The sequence below is a fragment of the Balaenoptera musculus genome, chromosome 14, assembly GCF_009873245.2.
Source record: "Balaenoptera musculus isolate JJ_BM4_2016_0621 chromosome 14, mBalMus1.pri.v3, whole genome shotgun sequence".
Lineage (NCBI taxonomy): Eukaryota > Metazoa > Chordata > Mammalia > Artiodactyla > Balaenopteridae > Balaenoptera > Balaenoptera musculus.
This window is the reverse complement of record NC_045798.1, coordinates 82,787,693-82,808,010: the sequence shown is the minus strand read 5'-3', so window position 1 is coordinate 82,808,010 and position 20,318 is coordinate 82,787,693. Positions and strand designations below refer to the sequence as shown.

At 37.5% G+C, this 20,318-nt stretch overlaps 1 protein-coding gene across 1 annotated transcript in view; it reads right to left on the bottom strand.

Annotated features, from left to right (window-relative positions):
- Positions 1-2,167: 2,167 nt before the first annotated feature.
- Positions 2,168-20,318, bottom strand: part of DOK6 (docking protein 6) — a 408,332-nt gene continuing 390,181 nt past the window's right edge. The window contains exon 8 of the mRNA XM_036824038.1: positions 2,168-9,936. Within this exon, the coding sequence (XP_036679933.1) occupies positions 9,797-9,936 (140 nt within the window). The 3' untranslated portion in view covers positions 2,168-9,796. The remainder of the gene's footprint in view (positions 9,937-20,318) is intronic.

Sequence of the window (20,318 nt, the reverse complement as noted above, 5' to 3'; positions counted from 1 at the left end):
AAAAAATTATAAACTTCAGAAACAGCAGGCAACCTAAAACATTTTTTAATGGATATTGGAACAAGAAAGGAATTTATTAAGTCAAACGACATTGGCTGAACAGCGCTAGACTGGATATACCTACTTCATGACTTGAAATGCATTCTTTTCCTTAAATGGTGAGTTCCTTAAAGGAGAATCCAAGTCTTACTCACTTGTGAATTCCCAGCTCTTAGAAGATTCAATTAATGTTTTTTAAATTGAATTTTGAAATAGTAATTTTTTTCTTTCGGCTACCTTATAATCAAAGTTTGCAAATATTCAGAAGAGTATAAGAGATGTAGAACAGATTTCTGTAATTCACACATACATAGACAGTGATGGCGAGTGCGTATTCGTCTTATGTACACGTTTGTGTCGAGAGGAATAGGGAATTTTAGAAAAACTGGTTTAACAGAATTTATAGAATAGAAATAGCAAGAGGTAATTTTGGAGTTATGTTAGACTATGCTGCCTAATAATTTCCTGTGATTAAAAAAAGCGAGGCCTAGCTATTTAGAGAGAGAGAGAGAAAAAGAGAGGGATTGAGAAAGAAGAAGGAGGAGGAGGGGGAGGGGTGGGAAGAAGGGGGAGGAGGAAGAGAGAAATGCAGAGACAGCTTTGAGAAAGGGATTTAGGAAGCTGATGAGGCTGGTCTCCCTTCCCTCCCTTACTCCTTCATTTTTGCCATCTCAGGTCTTCTGTGGAAAGCCACATAGCCTTTTGCCATCAGAGTGCCCTCCTGGCACTGCTGTGTATCAAAAGTAATTAAAAGGAGGCAAGAACAAGAGCCAAGAGATACCGGGTGCCCTCTACTCATGTTTTGTCAATATCAAGCATTCAGTAAGTATTTAGGCACTGACTAACCTTTGAGATCATATAAATCAGCAGCCTGATTTCCTAAAACACCTAGATACTAGGATAATTCATGTTTCCATGAATATTTAGATACTCTATCCAGTTCTTGCTCAAACATTGATTTAAAATTTTACCATATGGATATCAAAATTAGGTATATTTGCCTCATATTTTTCTTGAATAACTTGGAAATAAAGATAGCAGTTTTGCCATTTTGGGGAGTTATTTGATTTTGCTTTTCTTTGTATATTACAAAAATAGCATAAAATTGCTATTGGGCCGTGCCCTCTGACATGCATTTATTAAATATCTTCTCTTATGTCAGCTCTAAACTTACACAAACCTTGCACTTTTCATAAAGACCCTTTCCCCGGTAAATATAATCCTCGTGATTTTAATAGTGACAGAAAGGGAAAGAAAAATCCATCAAGTTCACATCACCAATTTGTTATGAAATTAGCACAGAAAAGTCATATCCAGAATAAGCTGTATTTCCTTCAGCAGTTAGAAAGAATGAGTGTTTGCATCATCATTGCCAGTCTCTAAGTATTTTCCATCCTTCTACCTTCTGCACAGAATTGAAAGCACTCATACATTTTTCATTGCTTTCTTCAAATTCATGACCTTGCCCAGACCTGCTTGGAGCAGGACATTTTAGCACTAGGACTGACTGCTTGACCCAAGCGTCCTCACCCATTTTGATTTCTCTGATACTATGGAAGCCTCACCCTTTCTTTAAAGACATGACTCTCTAAAAGGAAAAATACTCCCAACTAATTTGATAAAGTAATAAGATATGTCCAGCTAATATTTAAAGATTAAGTTTCAGGAACAGGTTCTGTGGTCTAAATCCAAGTGACAAAGGTTCTATATCATGGGATGGAAAATAATAAAGAAGCCACTGATGTCTAGTACAGTCATGACCACACACATGTCACTTTGGATATTAAATCTTTGTCTACCAAATGTTCATTTTTAATAATTTTCTTTTTTTTATTAGAGGGTGAGCATAGTTCTGGAGGAAAAACTTTTTTCTAGTTGTGTGACACTGAGAAAGCCACTTAAAAACTTTGGGTGTGACTTCATTAGAAAATGTGTTGACCACCAATGTCATTTTCAATATTAATATTCTATGATTCCACCAAACCAGAGTCAACCTAATAAAAATTATATTCTATTATAACATAGGGTGAGGAAAACACTGGAAATACATAATAAATTCTCAGTAACCTTACATTTAATAAAGGGTGTTCCTTCTTTTACTTTATTTTAAAAATAGCAAGCCAATAAGTGAAGGCATAATTGACATTTTAAAGGTTAGCAGAATATGATCGCCAGAATTCTGTGTAATTACATAGTTACAGTTCATCATTCAATAACAAAAATTAAGGAAATCATATAATATTACAGTGCCAACAATATTAAACAACTCTTGAGTAAAAACCATCGAGTTAGATATTCAAAATCTCAGTCATGCAAAGTTGTGGTGTAAAGTAGTATTTTTGAACTGCTTTACCTTTTTTTAAGTGATGGGGGAAATTTAATCTTGCACAGTATAAATTTTCCTTCTGGTAGCAATATCATTTGTAAGTTTCTTAGAATTATGAGTAAGACATTAATAAGTCTTATCTATTAAGGATTGATATATAGAAACTATGAATTCAGAAGAAGGTAATTCTTGAACTATGCATTTCATGTATTTTACCAAGGGGAAAAATCACACAGACAGATTTTAAAATAATTTAATTTTCTAATTTTATTATTACCACATTATAATAATATTTTCTGTTCTGCCAGAAATTCACATTTAGTTTCCAGGGACAGCTATTTCTTTGCATTCCCTTCCCAAAGGTGGCCCAACGAGTATTTAAGTCCAGACGTCCCCGAACTATTATTTATCTGGGATAGATTGTGATTAAAAATAAAGAATGTCAAATCACATATTTTCCAATAGAAGCAAATTTGCAATGGGTATTTTATTTCTTAACAGGGGCCTAGCATCCAAAGTTATTTTTATCAAAGTACTCATAAACAATAAATTTAATCAATGACAAATGACATTTGTTTACAATGTACAGTATAAGACTTCACAAAGTATATATAAATTAATTTAAAAGAATTTACAGAAAGCAGACATACAGCACATAATTTTAATATATTTTGAAGATTCATAGGGATAAGGATTTTTTAAGATGGGATAATTCTGTGTGGACCTAGGAAAAAGTATTACAGTGGAATATATAGTGTAGGTAAATAGTCAAAAGTGTGTGTGTGTGTGTGTGTGTGTGTGTGTGTGTGTTAGGGCTTGTGTGGAGAGAGTAACTGGGGCCCCTGCAGACCCTAGGAGTTCTCCTGTCATCTGCAGTAAAGATGATTCTTGCTTTCATGTTCATTTATTGTCAAGGGGTAGACTGATTTGTTGCTGTGATTTATACAGTGCTGGCTATAACTAAAATTATAGTGTCTTATACTGGGAAAGAATCTTCTACTTCAGGTCATCACAAAAATTTGCAACTCCATCTCCCCCCAACTCCACCCACTTATATATATATTTTCTTTTTGATAAGAAAAAGCATTGTTCTTTGAATTATGCAATATATATGTAAATCTCAATTTTATCAATCAAATTATTTCATATTGATCTATATCATATTAATTTCTGATTCATACTTAATATCAAGATACTTCTGTCATTTTCTTCTTCATTTTCCCTGCCTTTCAGCCTCAAAGAGTTAATGATATTGAAACACCATAAAAACCCTCTCATAATGTTTTCTTTGAGAGAAATCATGTGGTGACTTAAAAAAAATTTTTTTTTAAATCATCATCTCAATTTTCTTTTTCTCCTTAATTTGGGTTTTTAAATTTCTGATTCCTGAAAATAAGCAACTCTTATGAGGGTGTGGATCACTTGAGTGTTAAGATAACAATCAAGCTCCAACATGAACACAACTACAGGGACGGTGTGGAGACCTTGCTCCATTTGACCCACGATTCTGTGTCTACAAAAAGGATTGATTTTATGTTCTCTTTAAGTCTAAAATTGTCCTAAAATCAGGGAGCAGACTGAGGAAGTTAACTGCATCAACTACTAAACTTACCAAAATAACTATAGAAAATTTTAATCCACTCATTCTTAAAACCAGAATATGGAATATGGACTAGGGTAGCAGACATAGAAGATGAGGTAAAATAAAAACTTATTAAGCTGAATTATTAGAAGGAAGTTGGTATATTTCAATTAAAAATGTATTTTTCCTCTCCTTTAAATCTTAACACGATGTTAAAATCTTCAACTGGGAAAAATATACTAAAATCACAAGTAAAATGTGGTTTTCATATTATTTAGTAATTTTAACTTATTTATCTAAAGTTAATTTAAATAATTGTCTACTGAAGTGTGTAAGAAAAAAACTTGATGTGTAAGGTATTTTAGTGTAAAAAATGCCATTCCCCAAATTTCAATTGAAAATGAAAGCTTTTTGAGTTCACATGAAAAAAAATGTAGCTTGGATATTATTATCTAAGTTGTGACAAATGCCATAAATAATTAAACGAAAGTGCTACAGAATGATAAAGATCCTCAAAATAATAATCACAATTATAATATGATGAAGTAGCAGGAATACAAAACATAGACATCTACTTAATTTTTTTATAGTTGTTCAACTATCGCTTTAGGATAAATAAGTTTGAATTTCCAACAAAGAACTCGAAGACAGTGTAGGAGTAATACAACTTCTCCTAATCATTCATGACCTACAACCAGTCTAATGAATTGCCTCATCAAGCCTTTCTATTGATATAGTGGTGATGAATCCAGGAAGGGTGAGGAACATCTAAAAAATTGGAAGAAACCCTTAAATGTACAAGGGCCTATTTATTTAGAGGCCATGTGGTATTTCTCGGCTCCCACCATGCCTAACTGGGAGATGACATGGCGTCAAGGAAACATTCCTGGATTAGAAGCCTGGAATGAGGCAAAACTATTCCTGACCATTTCTTTGCCTTTGAATAAATTACAATACCCACGGGTTTTGGTTTTCTCCTGAGCAGAACATAAAGCGGAAATTTTCTTCTACGTGATTGCTTTCAGAGCTAGCTAGCATTCCATCTATTTAGAAAATGTGTCCAACATCTCATGATACTTCCCCGAGAGTCTATGAACTATGCCATGCCTCACCTAGTTGTAATAATTGTAGAAATGATACAACAAAGATTCACATTCTCGAGTAAAAAAGGAAGCATTTGTGGTCGTTTCAGAGAAGAAAAGTGGGTGAATCTTTCGAATACATTGATAGAGAATTCACATGTGAGGCTGTTGACCTCTTATTTAGTCCCCAGCCAGTGTCACAGCTAATACATCTTCGTGTTGAAACTCAGATGAGGTTGACCATACGAAACTGATGCTCGTGTCACTGAAGAGACATTTAACCATGGGTGTTTTGTGATGATACATTCTTTTGTGTGCAATAATTTTCACTAAACTGAAGGAAGCATACTTGATACGTGTTGTCTTTCTGTGGTAACTTCAAAACCTGATACACCCGATGTCTTCTTCTTTCAATTGCATACTTAGTACGAGGTGAAACTAGTAAAGAAGGCCATGTCTGTGACATAGAACTGAGGTCAGAATATGAAGACAGCAGAGTCCCAGTGTAACACTGGACACTTCATTGGAGTTTTTGTAATTTTATCTAAACTGTTGCCCTACTGACTAGTCCCCCTCCTCTTACTCTACCCCCTCCATGGGAAATTGCACTCCATAAATTTCATAGGCTAGAAGTTCATTTGTGTGGTGTATCATCTACTAATTATTAACACAGGTCTAGTGGCAAAGTTCTATCTATTTTGAGAAGGCCAAGTTTCCGGGATTATAAAGTATAGTTAATGATTGATAAAGCAGTTTGAAATTGTAAGGTATTGACAGACATGATAGATTTGGAGAAAATGTATAATTTTCACTTTGAGCAGTTTTTAGTAGAATGTTTGCTATAAAACACAAAGTGTTAAAGGCCTAAGCTCAGCCCCACTAAATGTATACTGCCCATTTATTGTGCTGTATGTGTTGTTAAAATCATATCTGGACTACAATGTTTTTACAAGAATATAATTTTCTTAGCTTGTTTTCACGGTAGCATTAATGGTCAATTTTAGTAAGTGGCTCAAATAATCAAGGGAGTAGTGTAATCATGCTTTTTTACAGAGTTTTCTGAGATATTGGCCAAAGAATGAGGGGCAGACATCAATTTTTATGATGTTTTTAATATCTACTATAAAGATACCACATGCAATAAGTTGGATTTATAGAAACTACTAACAGTGTAAAGTTACTTATCAGTCCACTGCTTCTATACTGGACAGAAAGAATAAGTGGTTAACCATTTTATAGGTGATAAATTATTTTCAAACATAATTGCCCAATGAAGACAGAGGAAAATTGTACAAGATACCAGGACTAGTACTATAGTTACTACTTGTTGGAAAAGGTGAGGTTTACTTTTAATAAATAAGTTTCACTTTATTTCACATGCTCTATCAAACCACATCTTCCTTAATATATAAGTAAATATATATTTCTTATTTCATTAAGTTCAAATTGTGGCAGTGGCCAAAACCTATTGATTCATAAATATTTATTGCATAAACAAATTAGTTCTGAGTGCCTATTATTTGTTTGATGACTAAGAGAAAGAAGTGTTTTCTTTTCCCTCCCACCAGAATAGTAAACCATTGGGTCAAAGTTATTTTGTACTTTTCTACATAATTATAATGTCATGTGTACAACAATTAATATTATCAGAACAAAAAATTGGGGACATAAAAAATAAATCCCTTTAGGTAATCTTTCCATGAAATGTGTACGTCTTCCAGGCTTTCTCTGCTCTCAGAAGATCCTTTATGACTTGGGTTCCTTGACCACTGCTTTCTTCCAACTCGATATGGAAACTGTGACCACCTTCGTCCACCGGTCTACATCTGGATGGAAAGCTGACTGAGTCAGTTTCAGAAGGAGCCGAAAGATGTCTTTGGTTCATAGCAGTCACTCCCTCACAATGAAAAAGTCACATGTATATTAAAGAAGAACACAATTACTGAAGGGAGAAAAATGCTTGCAAAGCGTAGAGGCATCTTCAGTCAAAAACCTACAAGCTCAAGTGAGTTGGATACACGCCTAGGACCACTCTACTTACTCCACTGGTGCTGGTTTTATGACCTTCCAGCAGACTGGTTCAGTAAGTTTTCATCTTTGGTTTTTGCAGAATATTTATCTGCTTGTCACTGATTACAGTGTGCATTGCCTTATGCCAAGTATATTAGGTTACTATAAATTCTCCTATCTGTTCATTTAGCAATTTTGACTTAGTTGCAATTTTAGGTATAGTTAGAGGAGTATGCTAGAATAAATCTCCAAAAATTTATCACGAAATCTTTTACAGCATTATTCTCATTGTGATGAGATTGGCTTAAGGACATGGGAAGGAAATTTCTCTCTCACTGACTCTTTTTTATGACATTATTTTCTGAATGAACCGGCCCAAGGTTATGCCTGATCTTTGGGACCCCCTCAGTTACACTCACTGGTAATGATCACAAGCAAACAGTGTTCTGGAAACTACTTCATGCAGGAATCATGTCTCCCACCAAACAGACACAAGAGCAGACTCGTCTAATTAGCAGAATCCCCCCGGACCCGCTGTCTGTGCTTCTGGCACAGTAATAAAGCTGAGACATATACCAGGACCCCTGAGGATCTGTCCCCCTAAGTTCCATGTAGAAACTTGTGGTCTGTAAGCAACAACTCGACCGAGTGAGCCGCGAGAGGCTTGCTTTGAGCGCGGCACCCCTGGGAGCTGTGCTCAGATGGTCTCAGCTGGGAGTTGCTCTGGTGTGTTTCACTCGCGGCATTTCAAAAGCAAATGCCATGTGCTAAAAGTAATTCAGAGGTGTTCAACCCTGAAAGCTGGGATTTCAGGGAAGGCTGTATCATCGTCAGGAACCAGTCATCCGCTCTTATGCTGTGTCAGCAAATTCACAGTGCAGAGCATTTGAGTAATTTTCTTTTTATCCCTGAAAGCTTAGGATAATTATTTTTCACAGCCACATTAACTCTTATGATTAGCATCTTGAGGGCATTTTCAGACTTATCTGAGAGATGTGGAAAATCTAGGCAGTTGCTATAAGTGCAAATTTATCACAGAGGGACTGAATACTGCTTTTACCACGAATAACTCTCCACAATGAATTGTGACTGCATTCAAGCTATGGACATGCATGAAAAAAAAGTCTTATCACAGATCAGCAAAAAAGGTACCCTTTCAACAGACTAACTTTGAAAGCTTAAAAAAATTTTGATATTGAAAAAAATATCAGGTTTTCATCTTACATGACCTGGGCTCGCTGTTCTTTAAATCCACCTTTGGAGTATTTATGAGTTGACCATCTTAGGCACGTGGCATCAGATAATTCGGGCAGAATGATTTTTATTTTTACTTGAGTAAACTCCAAAACTAAGGGCAAAAATATCTATGTTGACCCAAATTAGCCAAAAACTTCCCCAGTTCACGTGGAAATCACCACTTCCCTTTAAATCTAGTAGGTTTGTCATTAGTCTCAGGAATGAAAAAAACTTTTTTTTTGGATCCATTTTCTCTTATAATCCCAGCCAACCCATATCCAGTAAAAGGAAAGTAAAGCCCAGCCAATTCTGGTTACACAGTAAATTACAAGCCTCTGATGGCTCTCTGAGAACAGCATCTGTCACACATAAAATGATACCTACAATCCTGTCCCTATTGTTGGTCTCCTGACTGCAAAATGTCTGATTTCATTTAAAGTGTACTTTTATCTCTTTCTTAAACAGATTGTCATTTAGAGTCCTCCTTTTCCTCGAGGTTAAATGAAAGCCAGTCGAGGATCACACCCAATCTTCCCCACGTAGCTCAGAGGGGGCCAAAGGGAGAAACATCGTCACCAACAAGGGATTACTGAACAGAAAGACAGTGCAGTGACGTGACGTGCAGGACAGCCAGACTGGTTCCTTCGCTTCCAAAGTGGTCCCCCTTTTCACATCGTCACCTCTGTTTGTCACAGGAGCAGACGTGACTACATGAATACTTTGCTAATAAGAAGCCTTTTTTTTTTTTACAGCACTATTTTAAACATAGCTATTCAACATAACAATCTTAATTTTAATGCACCAAATAACAGTTTTCAACAATTTAAGTGAGCATATCCTGTCACTCTCAGCACACATTGATATATACTTGTTAGATATAGATGGATACAGCAATATCCATATCTATATTTGTCTACAGACACACACACACACAACACACACATACACAGAGCACACACACAGAATAGAGCTACAAGGCCCTGCTTAAGAGTGTGTTCTAAATTTCGTGGGCGTGTTCCCTTGTCACTGGGCTTATTTATACGGAAAGTTGTGATGCCATTTGTAGAGCTTACTGGATTTGTCCCTGTCGAAACCCTCCAAGCCACAGAGCTTGTGGTGGGTCACCTTTCTAAGGACAGACCTCTCCTCAGGTGGGAGGACTGAGCCAGGAGGACAGGGGCAATGCCTTCACCCAGGTACGGTCCAGCGTGGGCGACTTCTCACCCTGCCCAGGCTTCTGCTACTGTCAGACTCAAAGGATTTTATTTAAATGACTGTTCAGACGATTTGGATTCTATTTTTGTAAAACGTAGACTCCCCCGCAAGAAACTCAATAAATAAAGAACTTAGCCACGGAATCAAGGAAGCAGAACTCCAGTTTTTAACCTTCCACTGGGAGCGGGGATAGACCCGACCCATTTCAATGTTCCCTGCAATTGGTCCTCCGCGAGGTAGAGGGCGCGATGGCCCCCAGGCAGGTCCGGCCAGACTGTCTCTCTGGTCTCAGCATCTCTCTGGGTGTCATTGGATGAGGCTGGAGCTGTAGCTGAAGCCGTAGCTGCTGGACCGGGACAAGGACGGCTGCGTCTCTTCGCTCTGCTCCGAGGCGTAGCTGGGAAACGTCTGTGCACGTGACATCTTCGAGGCCCCGAACCCGTGACCTGGAGAGAGAAAAAGGAAGGAGAGCTGTACCAAGAAACTGACTCCGAAAAGCGCGAGGTGAGTAGGTAAACATGGAGAAACGGCGCCTGGTTCCTTGGTGAGTTAAAAATGTTGTATGCAGGGCTCAATAGTTTCCTTAGTGTGTCTTCTCAAAAATTCTGGATGCCAGAGAGCTAGGGATCTCAGACTTGTACTCTCCTTCAACCTTTGGAACAAAAGCACAAAAAACTTTTACAAAAAAAAAAAAAAAAGCTGTTTTTGATGGAGAGCCTGTAAGCGCTTTCTTTTCTTTGATACTCACTTTTCAGCGTACAGAAGCAAATGACATACTTCTTAAAACCTTTTGAGCAGGCGGACTACACTTTATCCTAACCCGTCACCATCAATTATCAGGAAAAAGCTTTCACAGTGATTGCGTTCCAGGCCCTGGCTTCTCCTGGCGGGTTTGTGGGTAACCGAGCCCACTTCATGACATGGTTAACCCAAACGATAAACCTTCATGGTTACTAAAATGGCCTCACCGTTAAGTCTTATAGGAAATTTATCTCTATGATTTTATAGTTCAGATGCACCCCTGCGACGAGAAATTTGTTTAATGCAAAATCCAGAAATGATTACTGGAAAACTAGCAGAATGCTAACAACGTAGGGAGAAAGGATGCGTTCTAGGGCTTCAGGTGAACTTCCCAGGGGTCTCCCCATCCTTCTTAATCAGTCAGTAATTGTTCTTCACACGTGAGAATGATGATTACCTAATGGATGAGCTCAGTGGGGAGAGAAGAAAAAATACAGTGTGCTCTGCCCTCTCAGAGCTTCTGTTTCACTCAAAGCAAGAGATGTATTGAGTTTGGTTTATATTTTTTCTCGTCTCTATGGCGAGGAATCCAGGGAAGATGATCTGTTAACACAGAAACATCAAACATGTCATCAGTCTCCTCAGGTGGGGCTGGCCTTCGCAAGGTCATGCACTGAAAGCCAGTTTCATCGTCAGGTGTGTTTGGTGACTCGGAATCTATCCGTGTCGAGTCTGAAGCTTGGGATCCAGGGAGGAAATGCAAATGCATTGGGCAATAAAAAGGTAATTAAAGTGGTAGAACCTCTTAGTGTTAAAAAGTCGTGAGAGCAAAATCTTGCTTTCGAGATAAAAATCATTTTAGTTTCATTGTTGGCCTGGTTCTCTCATGAAGACTCAGCAGCAGGTCAGGGAGGAGAGGCCTGGGCATTTCCTACTGAGGCCGTCCAGTCTGCTCCTGTGCTTCTGCCACCCAGCCTCCTGCTTCTGAGTTTCCAGACCTTTCTGCTCCCTTCCCTCCCTCTCCCAGGGTCCTGAAACCCCATGTCCTCTCTGTGCTCCTTCAGGCCTGAGGGGGGCAGGGCTGCCTTGCTGTTGCCGTCTCTCACATCTCCTTACTGGTTCAGTAATTGGACCGACAGCTGATTCAAGGGTCCAATTAAATTCCATCATCAAATTCTCATAAAATCTCAGCTAAGTGTGTCTTCTCTTTGCTGTAGGACCCTGAGGAGGCAATGAGGAAGATGAAGCTGGGGGTAGGCAGGAGGGTTTGGCCGTTAGAGGCGAGATCAGCTTGGGCACTTAGGAGTCAGAGCTCCGGGCACACGCGCTGCCCCTGCGGCTAACTCGTTGTAACTGATCTTGAGAGACTTACTTGGTCTCTGGGTTTCGCAGTTTCCTTATCTGCACATTCTGGATGACAATAATGGTATAATATGGTGCTTTTGAGTATTAAATCAATGTGTATCAATTAAATTCATACATGTTAAATGCATCCCCACAGCAAGAGACAGATGCCATGAGGGACTCTATCCAGCATGGTCATCCATAGGGGGCAGTCCATGAAGGCTTCCCTAAGGAGGTGGCCTTTTGACATGATGCTTATACGACAAGGTTGTGATACACTAATCCGATATGGGGAACATAACTTAAAATTTTAACAGTTTGCCTCCTTATCTCACCATTGACTTGCTGGATGATAGTTCAGTTCCCGTAAGAGGAGAGACTGGTGTTCATGAGCACAAACCAGTTGGAAATCCTAATATTAAGACCATGTTCCTGGCCTTGGTTTTATCCTGTTATTTTAAAAAGTGTTAGAAATATCTGAAAGAGAGCAATGCGAGAGCACACCTTTAATTCACATTACTTGTGGTCTAAAGGCTAAGGTTTAAGTCGTGAATATAGAAGAGTCTTTGCCTATGCACACAGAATCTGGAATCTTGGGGGTAAAACTTCAATCACGCAACTAGAATTTGCCAAGCATCTACTAAAATAGTTCAGGACTCCACAGGGAAGACAAAGTTACGGAAACCATGGTTCCTGAGTTTCCAGAGTTCACAAGCTGCTTTGGGAATGATCATCAGACAAGGATAGATAACAGTAAACATCAAATGAAGGGTCCGCACAGCCAGTGCTGTATGGGATCAGAGCAGGACGCCAGCGGAGCTTAGAGGAGCTGGTTACGGAACTGCACACTTCAGTTCAACCATCACTGGTGACCTCTGCTCCGCAGAGTGTGTAGACGCCACCACCACGGACTCTGAAACTGCTGAGTCCAAAATCCAGCTCTGCCATCCCTTTCTAAGCCTCATATTTTTGCATGGAAAGAACATACTTTCCTAAGGTATTTTGAGGGTTAAACAAAACAACATACAGGAAGACACCTGGGATGGTAGGTACCTAATAAATGTTAGTTTTTATCCCTTCTTTCTATGCTGAATGTGTCCACGCTCTTGTCCGTTTTCTTGTTCAATGTCTACTTTGTCTACCCTCGCAGTACGCTGTTCTCAGTGTGACAGGTTTGGAATATTATTTTCCTTCAAGGTCATCTTGAAGATTTCTTCATCTCCTCTACAAACAATTTCTAGTCGAATTGGAGATTAAATGATGTTTTTTCTTACCTCAACCATTTCTTTACGGACAGTTCACAAATGATGCTATTTCTGCTTATCACAAAAATAACATACCTCAATCAGAGCTGAACATATGAAGGCTTAATAAGTGCTGTTTGATTTTGGCAGCAATGAGTATGAGAACAAAAGAGAGAAGTAATTAATCATTTTCTCAACATTTATTTGAATTGTGCCCTTAGGCACTGTTGATGAAAACAAAACAAAACAAATCAACTTTGTGGCTTAAATTAAAAACTTGCTGGACTAGACCTGTTCATTCCACTCAACAGAGACCCTATTTAAATCCTTCCTAAACTTTCCCCTCCGGACCATCCCCTGAAAGACAGACTCTGGGCATCTGGGGGATGCTGCAATTTAAAAGTAACAAATTTGTTCATAGCTATCAGTCTCTCTTAAAAGTCCTTTTGAATTTTCATTTCTACTCCATTGTATATTCATGTTTGTTTTAATAGAAAATAATATTTTCTACCCATATATTCAGGTAACATTGACAATCTGGGAGAGAAACATATCATATTTACCTGGTGGTTTGAAGTATACTCTGAAATGACACTTCATACCATCCCCTACCCCCTTCCCTCCATGGCAAGTATATGAGCCCCAGATGGAGAAACATGGGTCCACTCCAAAAGGAAGGACATATATTGGATACAGAGGCATTTAAGACATTTGTTTATTCTAACAAAATTACATGACTTCTCCTGGAAACTGAAGAGTACCACGTGACAAGAAAGGTGCGGTGACTCTAGCCATAGAAGGAAAACTTCCTGCTGCATCGTGAAAGATTCAAACCAGGAATAAACTAGATGGAACACAATGCAGTAGAAAATAACTACCAAATCGGAATGCAGGACCAGAGATTCACATCACGCCTAGGAGAGAAAGTGAAGAATGACAGGCTCTTGTAAATATCTTCTCTTTCCTGAGGGATTAAGTAGTACTTTGCTGACTGGTACAGAGTTACCACTGCTCATTCCCTTTCTGCTAGCTTCTAGTTTTCCATACTTACTAATACCGATTTTATTCTTTACATACAATATAAAGGAAATTGTTTTGGAAGGAAGTCATAAGATTCCCAAAGCATAAAACTTGCGGTTATTAATTGGTAAGAGGCGATGCCCCAGTAATGCTACGTGCTGATGTGAATTTGTGTGTTTTATTAGTTTGTTAGAATCTGGGGGAGAGGAAAGAGGGTTGTCCCTTTAAATAATAAAACAAACGAAACAAAGCAGGAAAAAACCCCAAATAAAACAGTTGCCTCCTGAAGAAGGGAGCAGCCTGGAATAAAGGCATCAGCAACAAGCAGGACTAGGGGAACACGGGGGAGATGCTGATTTCCGTGGCTAGAAACCCCTTGTTAGGAGAGGGCAGACGGCAGATCAGGCCTGGGTGCCGGAGGAGGGAATGGAAGAATAAGCTGGGGTGCAAAGCACAGGGCTTAAGGGCTCTCACTGCAGTGAATCTGGGGCCAGCAGGTTTTTATGGGATGTTTAAAACTTGTATGTTTACCTTGCAGCCAGGTAAAAGGTGAAACCAGACAGGAGGTAGAAGCAACGAGGGCCATCTCCAGTCTCTTAGTAAAAACCTACCATGTATCAGTCATGCTTAGAAGTGCCCAGGACCTGTGGTCAGTGGCTCTTCTCTAAGCTGTATTTGAATTGTCCTCAGTTTGTTCTAATTACAGTTCAAAGCGGACTGTGTTTTGGTCGATCTTTGTGCTCTCCTAGGGGGAGTGCTCCAGAAATGCCTGTGGGGATTCCAGGGTCCCAGGAGCTCCATGACCCTTGAATAGATTTGCTGGGGGGAATTGAGGCTCAGTTCAGTGCATCTGAGCCACTGGGGAATGAAGATCATGGGTTTCAACGCAGACAGAAAGTGATTTGGAGACGAAAAGCCATGATGGAATAACTGCTGTTCATTGAGCACATATCTCTATGCTAACTACCTTAGAAATATTGTTTTAAAAAATCCTCATATCAATTCTGTAAGACTGGGTAGCTTAAACAACAGATATGTATTTTCTCATAGTCCCGGAGGCCAGTCTGAGGTCAAGGTGCTGGCAGGGTTGGTTCCTGGTGAGAACTCTCTCCTGGGCTGGCAGGGGGCCCTCACTGGTACTTTTCTCTGTGTGCACTTTCCTGGGGTCTCTTCCTCTTATAAGGACACTAATCCTGTTAGATCTGGGTCCAACCCATATGATATTATTGAACCTTAATTGCCTCCTTCAAGGCCCTATTTCCAATACAGTCATATTTGGAGTTAGGGCTCCAGCCTATGAACTTTGGGGGACACAGTTCAGTCCATAGTCCATTCATTTTATAATAAATAAAATTAATCAGGAGACATTAATCTGAGAAAATGTAGGTGACACTTTTTCTTTTGTTAGGGATTATTATTTCCTTGACCTTTTCTCTGGGAGGTATTTGTACTTGCTAGTGAAATTATGTAATTTGGCTTAAGATTACATAAAATGATTAAACATGACATGTAATTTTTCATCCTTCAAATTGTCAAAAAAAGAAAAATTTTAATGGTGGTTTTATGCCACTGTTTCTGATATAAACTGTCAATTTGCATTGCACTAGTTTACATTCCCACTTGGAGGGTATAAGAGTACTTTTTATCTTAACATTAGATGATATGGATATTAATTAGATTAAAAATTTTGCCAGGTTGAAGGATGAAAAATTGCATCTTACTGTTTAATTTCCTTTTGCTACATAAAGTATTTAAATTTTGTAGTCAAGTGTTGGTGGTTTCTGGTTTTGTGTCTTGAAATAAGTCTTTCTTCATCACAAGATTATTAAAATATTTTCTTATAAGTTCTTTTTATATTTTCATAAATTTCTTTTGCTATCTTCAGCTTTTTAATTTATTGGGAATCTCTCTTGGTTCATGCCCTAAGTTAAGGATCCTGTATTGTGTGATGGTTAATTGTGCTGGCTCTGAAGGAAGACGACTTGGGTTTGAGTTCCCACTCGATCCCTTTACTGTTCTGTCCTTCGAGTTCCTCAAGTGTAAAATGGCAATTATAATAGTTTCTACCAATAGGATCATGTGTTAAAAGAGTTATTTCATAATAGCACAGTCTAATGGTGTATTACATTAGTGTTTATATAATATTAACACTAAGAGCGGGGGTACTATATCGTGGTATATGCACACGAGCGTGCAAGCACCACACACACACAGCCCACCAGTTCATTTAATCTTCACAGCCTGCTACTGAAGTAGAAACAAAGCGTTTGCAATAGTGCCTGGCATTGATCCTTTGTTATGAGGTTCATAATGATGTGTCATGGTGTGAGTGTTTTTCCAAATACTTTATGAGATTTTTTTTTCAATCAAGGAGCCAAGGTGTCTCATTTCTGGGAAATACTTCTGGATTATTATTATAATTTTTGTGAATTATTTCACTTCCACCATTTTTCTCTGCTCTCTTTCTCCCACTTCTGTTCTCTTTCTCTAACCATCTATTATTTATATGTTCCAGTGCTGTTCTGATCTTATAATTTTCCAATCTTTTTTATTTTCACTCTCTTTTTTTGCTGCTTTATTTTGTGGGAGATTTGAGGTTTGCTTAACCTTCTCTTCCAAGCTTCCTAAATTATAAAAAAGATTTTACTGCTCTAATTTAAATTTGCAAAAGCTTTCTTTTCCCTTTTCCTTTCCCTCTCTTGTTCTCCTTTCTTTAATATACATTCTTACATATATTGTTATTAATAATGGCACTTTCACCCCTAAAACTATAGACCTTTTTTGCTTGTTTCATAAGTGGACATCTAAATATCCTTTACTCATATCTTTAAAAATTAGAAATTTTTGAATGGGAAAATGCATATTATTTAATTCTATGTAGTACCCAGCCTCCAGTTATAAAGAGACTGGTGGGTTAGCAACTGCATTCTAATACTGAAAAATATCCAACACAATATAGTTTATAATACTTTAATTTGTTTTAAAGATGGTTTATTTGATTCATACAGAATTACATTTTTAATACCCATTTCATAAATTCTCTGGACTAAAAATAGTCTTCTATCTATTATTCTGGTTGATGTAGCATTCATTTTTTCCTGTTGCTTGCATTTTATTTCTCATGTATTTTAATTACCTACTGGGATATTAATCTTCTACAACTGTGATATTAATTTTTTATGACTGTGATCTCTTCACAAGACTTAGCTGAACTCTTCACTGTTAGCAGAATGCATATGAATAGTTGTGGAAGGTATAAGCAATCTGTGGCAGCTACTAAAATGGTAAATATTAACATGGGATAATCTAAGTTGAAACTGAGTAGAGAATACATGAAATAAAAATTCATCAATGTTGCTCAACAAGAGGAATGGGAAAATATTATAAAAATTCAGTTTTTTGAGGAATGGGAAAATATCATAAAATAAAAATTCAGTTTTTTATTTAGTTTTTGAGCTATACATTTTTCATTGCTATTTTCAAGGGTTTAGGTATAAAATTTTGAATACAATGTTAATAAAAATAAGTTATATATTGATACATCTTTGTTTCCATTTATGAATATATTATTTATAGAAAGTTTTAGCAATCAAGGAACTATTCAGGATCATGAAGTAGGGTGTGCCCAGTTCAGGTTGAGATCTCCAGAACTATAATCTGAGGTATTTTAACAAGTTTACTGGAAAGTCACATTAATCTCCTGCAAATCAATAACAAGAATACTTTCCAGCTGATCGTCCTCAAGATGATATCTTAAGGAGAAAATGGAAAATTTTATTTGATATAATTCTTTTCCAAAGATTTTAAACGAATGCATAGAAACACTTTTCCAAGAGCATGGGACTTCCCTACATAATGTATAGTTAGAGATTTGAGTTATGACAGAAATGTTATAGAAAAAATATTGAATGTCACATAAGTTTACATAGGAAGTTTTCAAAAAAGACTAAATATGAGGAAGATTAACAAAATTATTGAAAATTTACTGTCAGGTTTTCATAGAATGTAGCACAGTTTTATTCTGCAGTAGATACAAGGTTAAGCTTGCATTTAGTCTGAGGACCTCTGAAATGAGTTTGAGGATAAGTGTCCAAAAATCTGCTTAGCACTCAACACATCTGATTTCATCTCATTCTCTGTAGAACTTTGCCTAGAATTTTTCCTTCTAGTAATGACTAGGTTGATTTTTCAGAGATCTGGGAAACATTCTGATAATCACAAACAAAATTTTGTCTTCTTAGATTTGTAAATATTTTTTTTGTCAGCATAAGACCACGGTGCCCAAATGGTCATGGCTTTCAGACTCTGTATCTCACCATTAGGAATTAGGCCCTCATGATGCTAATAATGAAAGAAAATTCCAGATGGTGAGTTGCAGCAGATGAGATATGGATGTGGGGCGAGGACACACCCTGGAGAGTCTGTTATATCTTATGAAGCCAATTGGATATTTTTTTAATAGATGATAGAAAACTTTTGAATGATTTAAAGATGAGTGATTGGATCGGATTTGCGGTTCAAAAGCTCGCTCATTCAATGAGATGACAGAGGAGCTGTAATCAATCTTTTCCCACCATCACACATCTGATAGATTAAATTTAGCCCCAGATAGAACAATTTCTCACAGAAGGTAGTGCAAAGATAAAAAGAAGCCTCTGGTTTTATGTGCATTTCCTAGGGTTTACTTATAATTCTTCCTGATTTTCTCCAACTCATCAGCATTCTTCCAGGTCCAGTGGGAGCGTTGGAAACTGCTCGTACCGACCTAGAGAAGAATGAGGCCAGAATGGTTGGGTGTGGTGAGGAGTTGAGGACATTCATTCTCACTGAGAAAGACCTACAAATATTTCTTACTATAGTTAAATTAATATTCTGCGTTCTCATTATACACTCAATAAACTGCAGTAATTTCAGAACCTGGAAATCTGAAGCCTAGATAGTTTCTGGTTAGTAGCACTTCCTGGAAAGTCGATATTTCAGTGTCTGTATTGATATTGAAAATATCTAGATAAATAGAGAATAGGAGCTCTGAGATTCATGAAAATGGAGTCAAGGAGTACAGGACAAAGGACGTGTTCTGTGGACATTTCTTCTGTTTTATGGGAAACTGCTGCAAAAATCCAAATTACTTTTCTAGGCAGGTTGAGAAATCCTTATTAGGCATTTTATCACCATTGTACCCAGAGACAGCAGTGAAAATCATCTTAACCCCTGGTTAGCTTTTAATTTTTAATTAGTTATCTTTATTTTATTTTTACTCTGTGAGAGGTAGAAATATATTTTCATCAGTTATTGTTTAATATTAAGTACTAATGTCAAAAGGCTAGAAAATGTTTGTAGAATTATTACCATTTTACAATGTCACATTACCTGTAATGGTTTCACTGAAAACAGGCCAGGACAGGGAAGGGTTGAGAGCACAGGCTCTAAGGCCGGTCCTGGCCTCACCAGGTGACCTCGGGTCGGATACAATCATACATCAAGTATCCGAGTGCTTGACTCATGATATTAGTGGTCATTAATACTGAGCACTAACAGTGTACCAGGAAGTGTCAGATGTTTCACTTAAGTTGATTTACTTAATCCACCTGGCAGCGCTATAGGGTCAGTCCTCTTACTCTCTCTTCCGGGTGCACAGACATCAGTGCTGGAATCCAGGCGGCTGGCTTGAAACTCTTCACTCACCCCGGAAGGTTAAGGCTACCCCACAGTTAGCACAACAGAGAAAAGGGCATGATTTGGCAAACCAAAACATATTTTAGAGGCAAGGGAGCAAGCAGGCCTCATAACTTTTTTTTCTTTTAATTCCCTCAGTTATATTGATTTTCAGAAGAGCACAGGATAATCTGAATTACTTTATTTCATGTTACTTGACTGTGAGAATATGGATATTGACTGTTTTTTCCAAGAGTCTTTATTTCTTTATATGTTTTACATTGATTTTATAATTGTGAAAGTCAGAAATGTTAGTTTCTATCGTTTATTTTTTAAAATATTTAACAATCACTTAATAGAATAAAATGCTAAATCTTAGAAAGTTATGATCCGTAATCCATCTGGATTGTTCTTGGATTATGTCCATGACAGTGAATTGGCCAGTGTTACTAAATTCACTCAGTTTCACTACTGCTGTAGAGCGTAATATTTTTATGGAAACCATTTATGTTTACATAATTAATAACATTGACTTAAATTGGTAAATCATATAAAAATTAAAATTTCCTAATTAAGTCAAAGACAGAAAAGCTTTATGTTTCCTTGAGTCTTTATGCCTCTACATAAGTCTCTAATTCTATCAAATTTTAAAAATTTCTAGTACTGGGAAATTTGGCCAGCTCTTTGAGGAAACATATTAGTTTATATTCTTTCCTACACTATATATAAAAATAAATTACAAAGACCTTGAAAAGCAAGTGAAATAATAAGCATTAAAAATCACTAGAAAGAAATCTAGGAAAGTAGTTCGAATTGGGAGATTT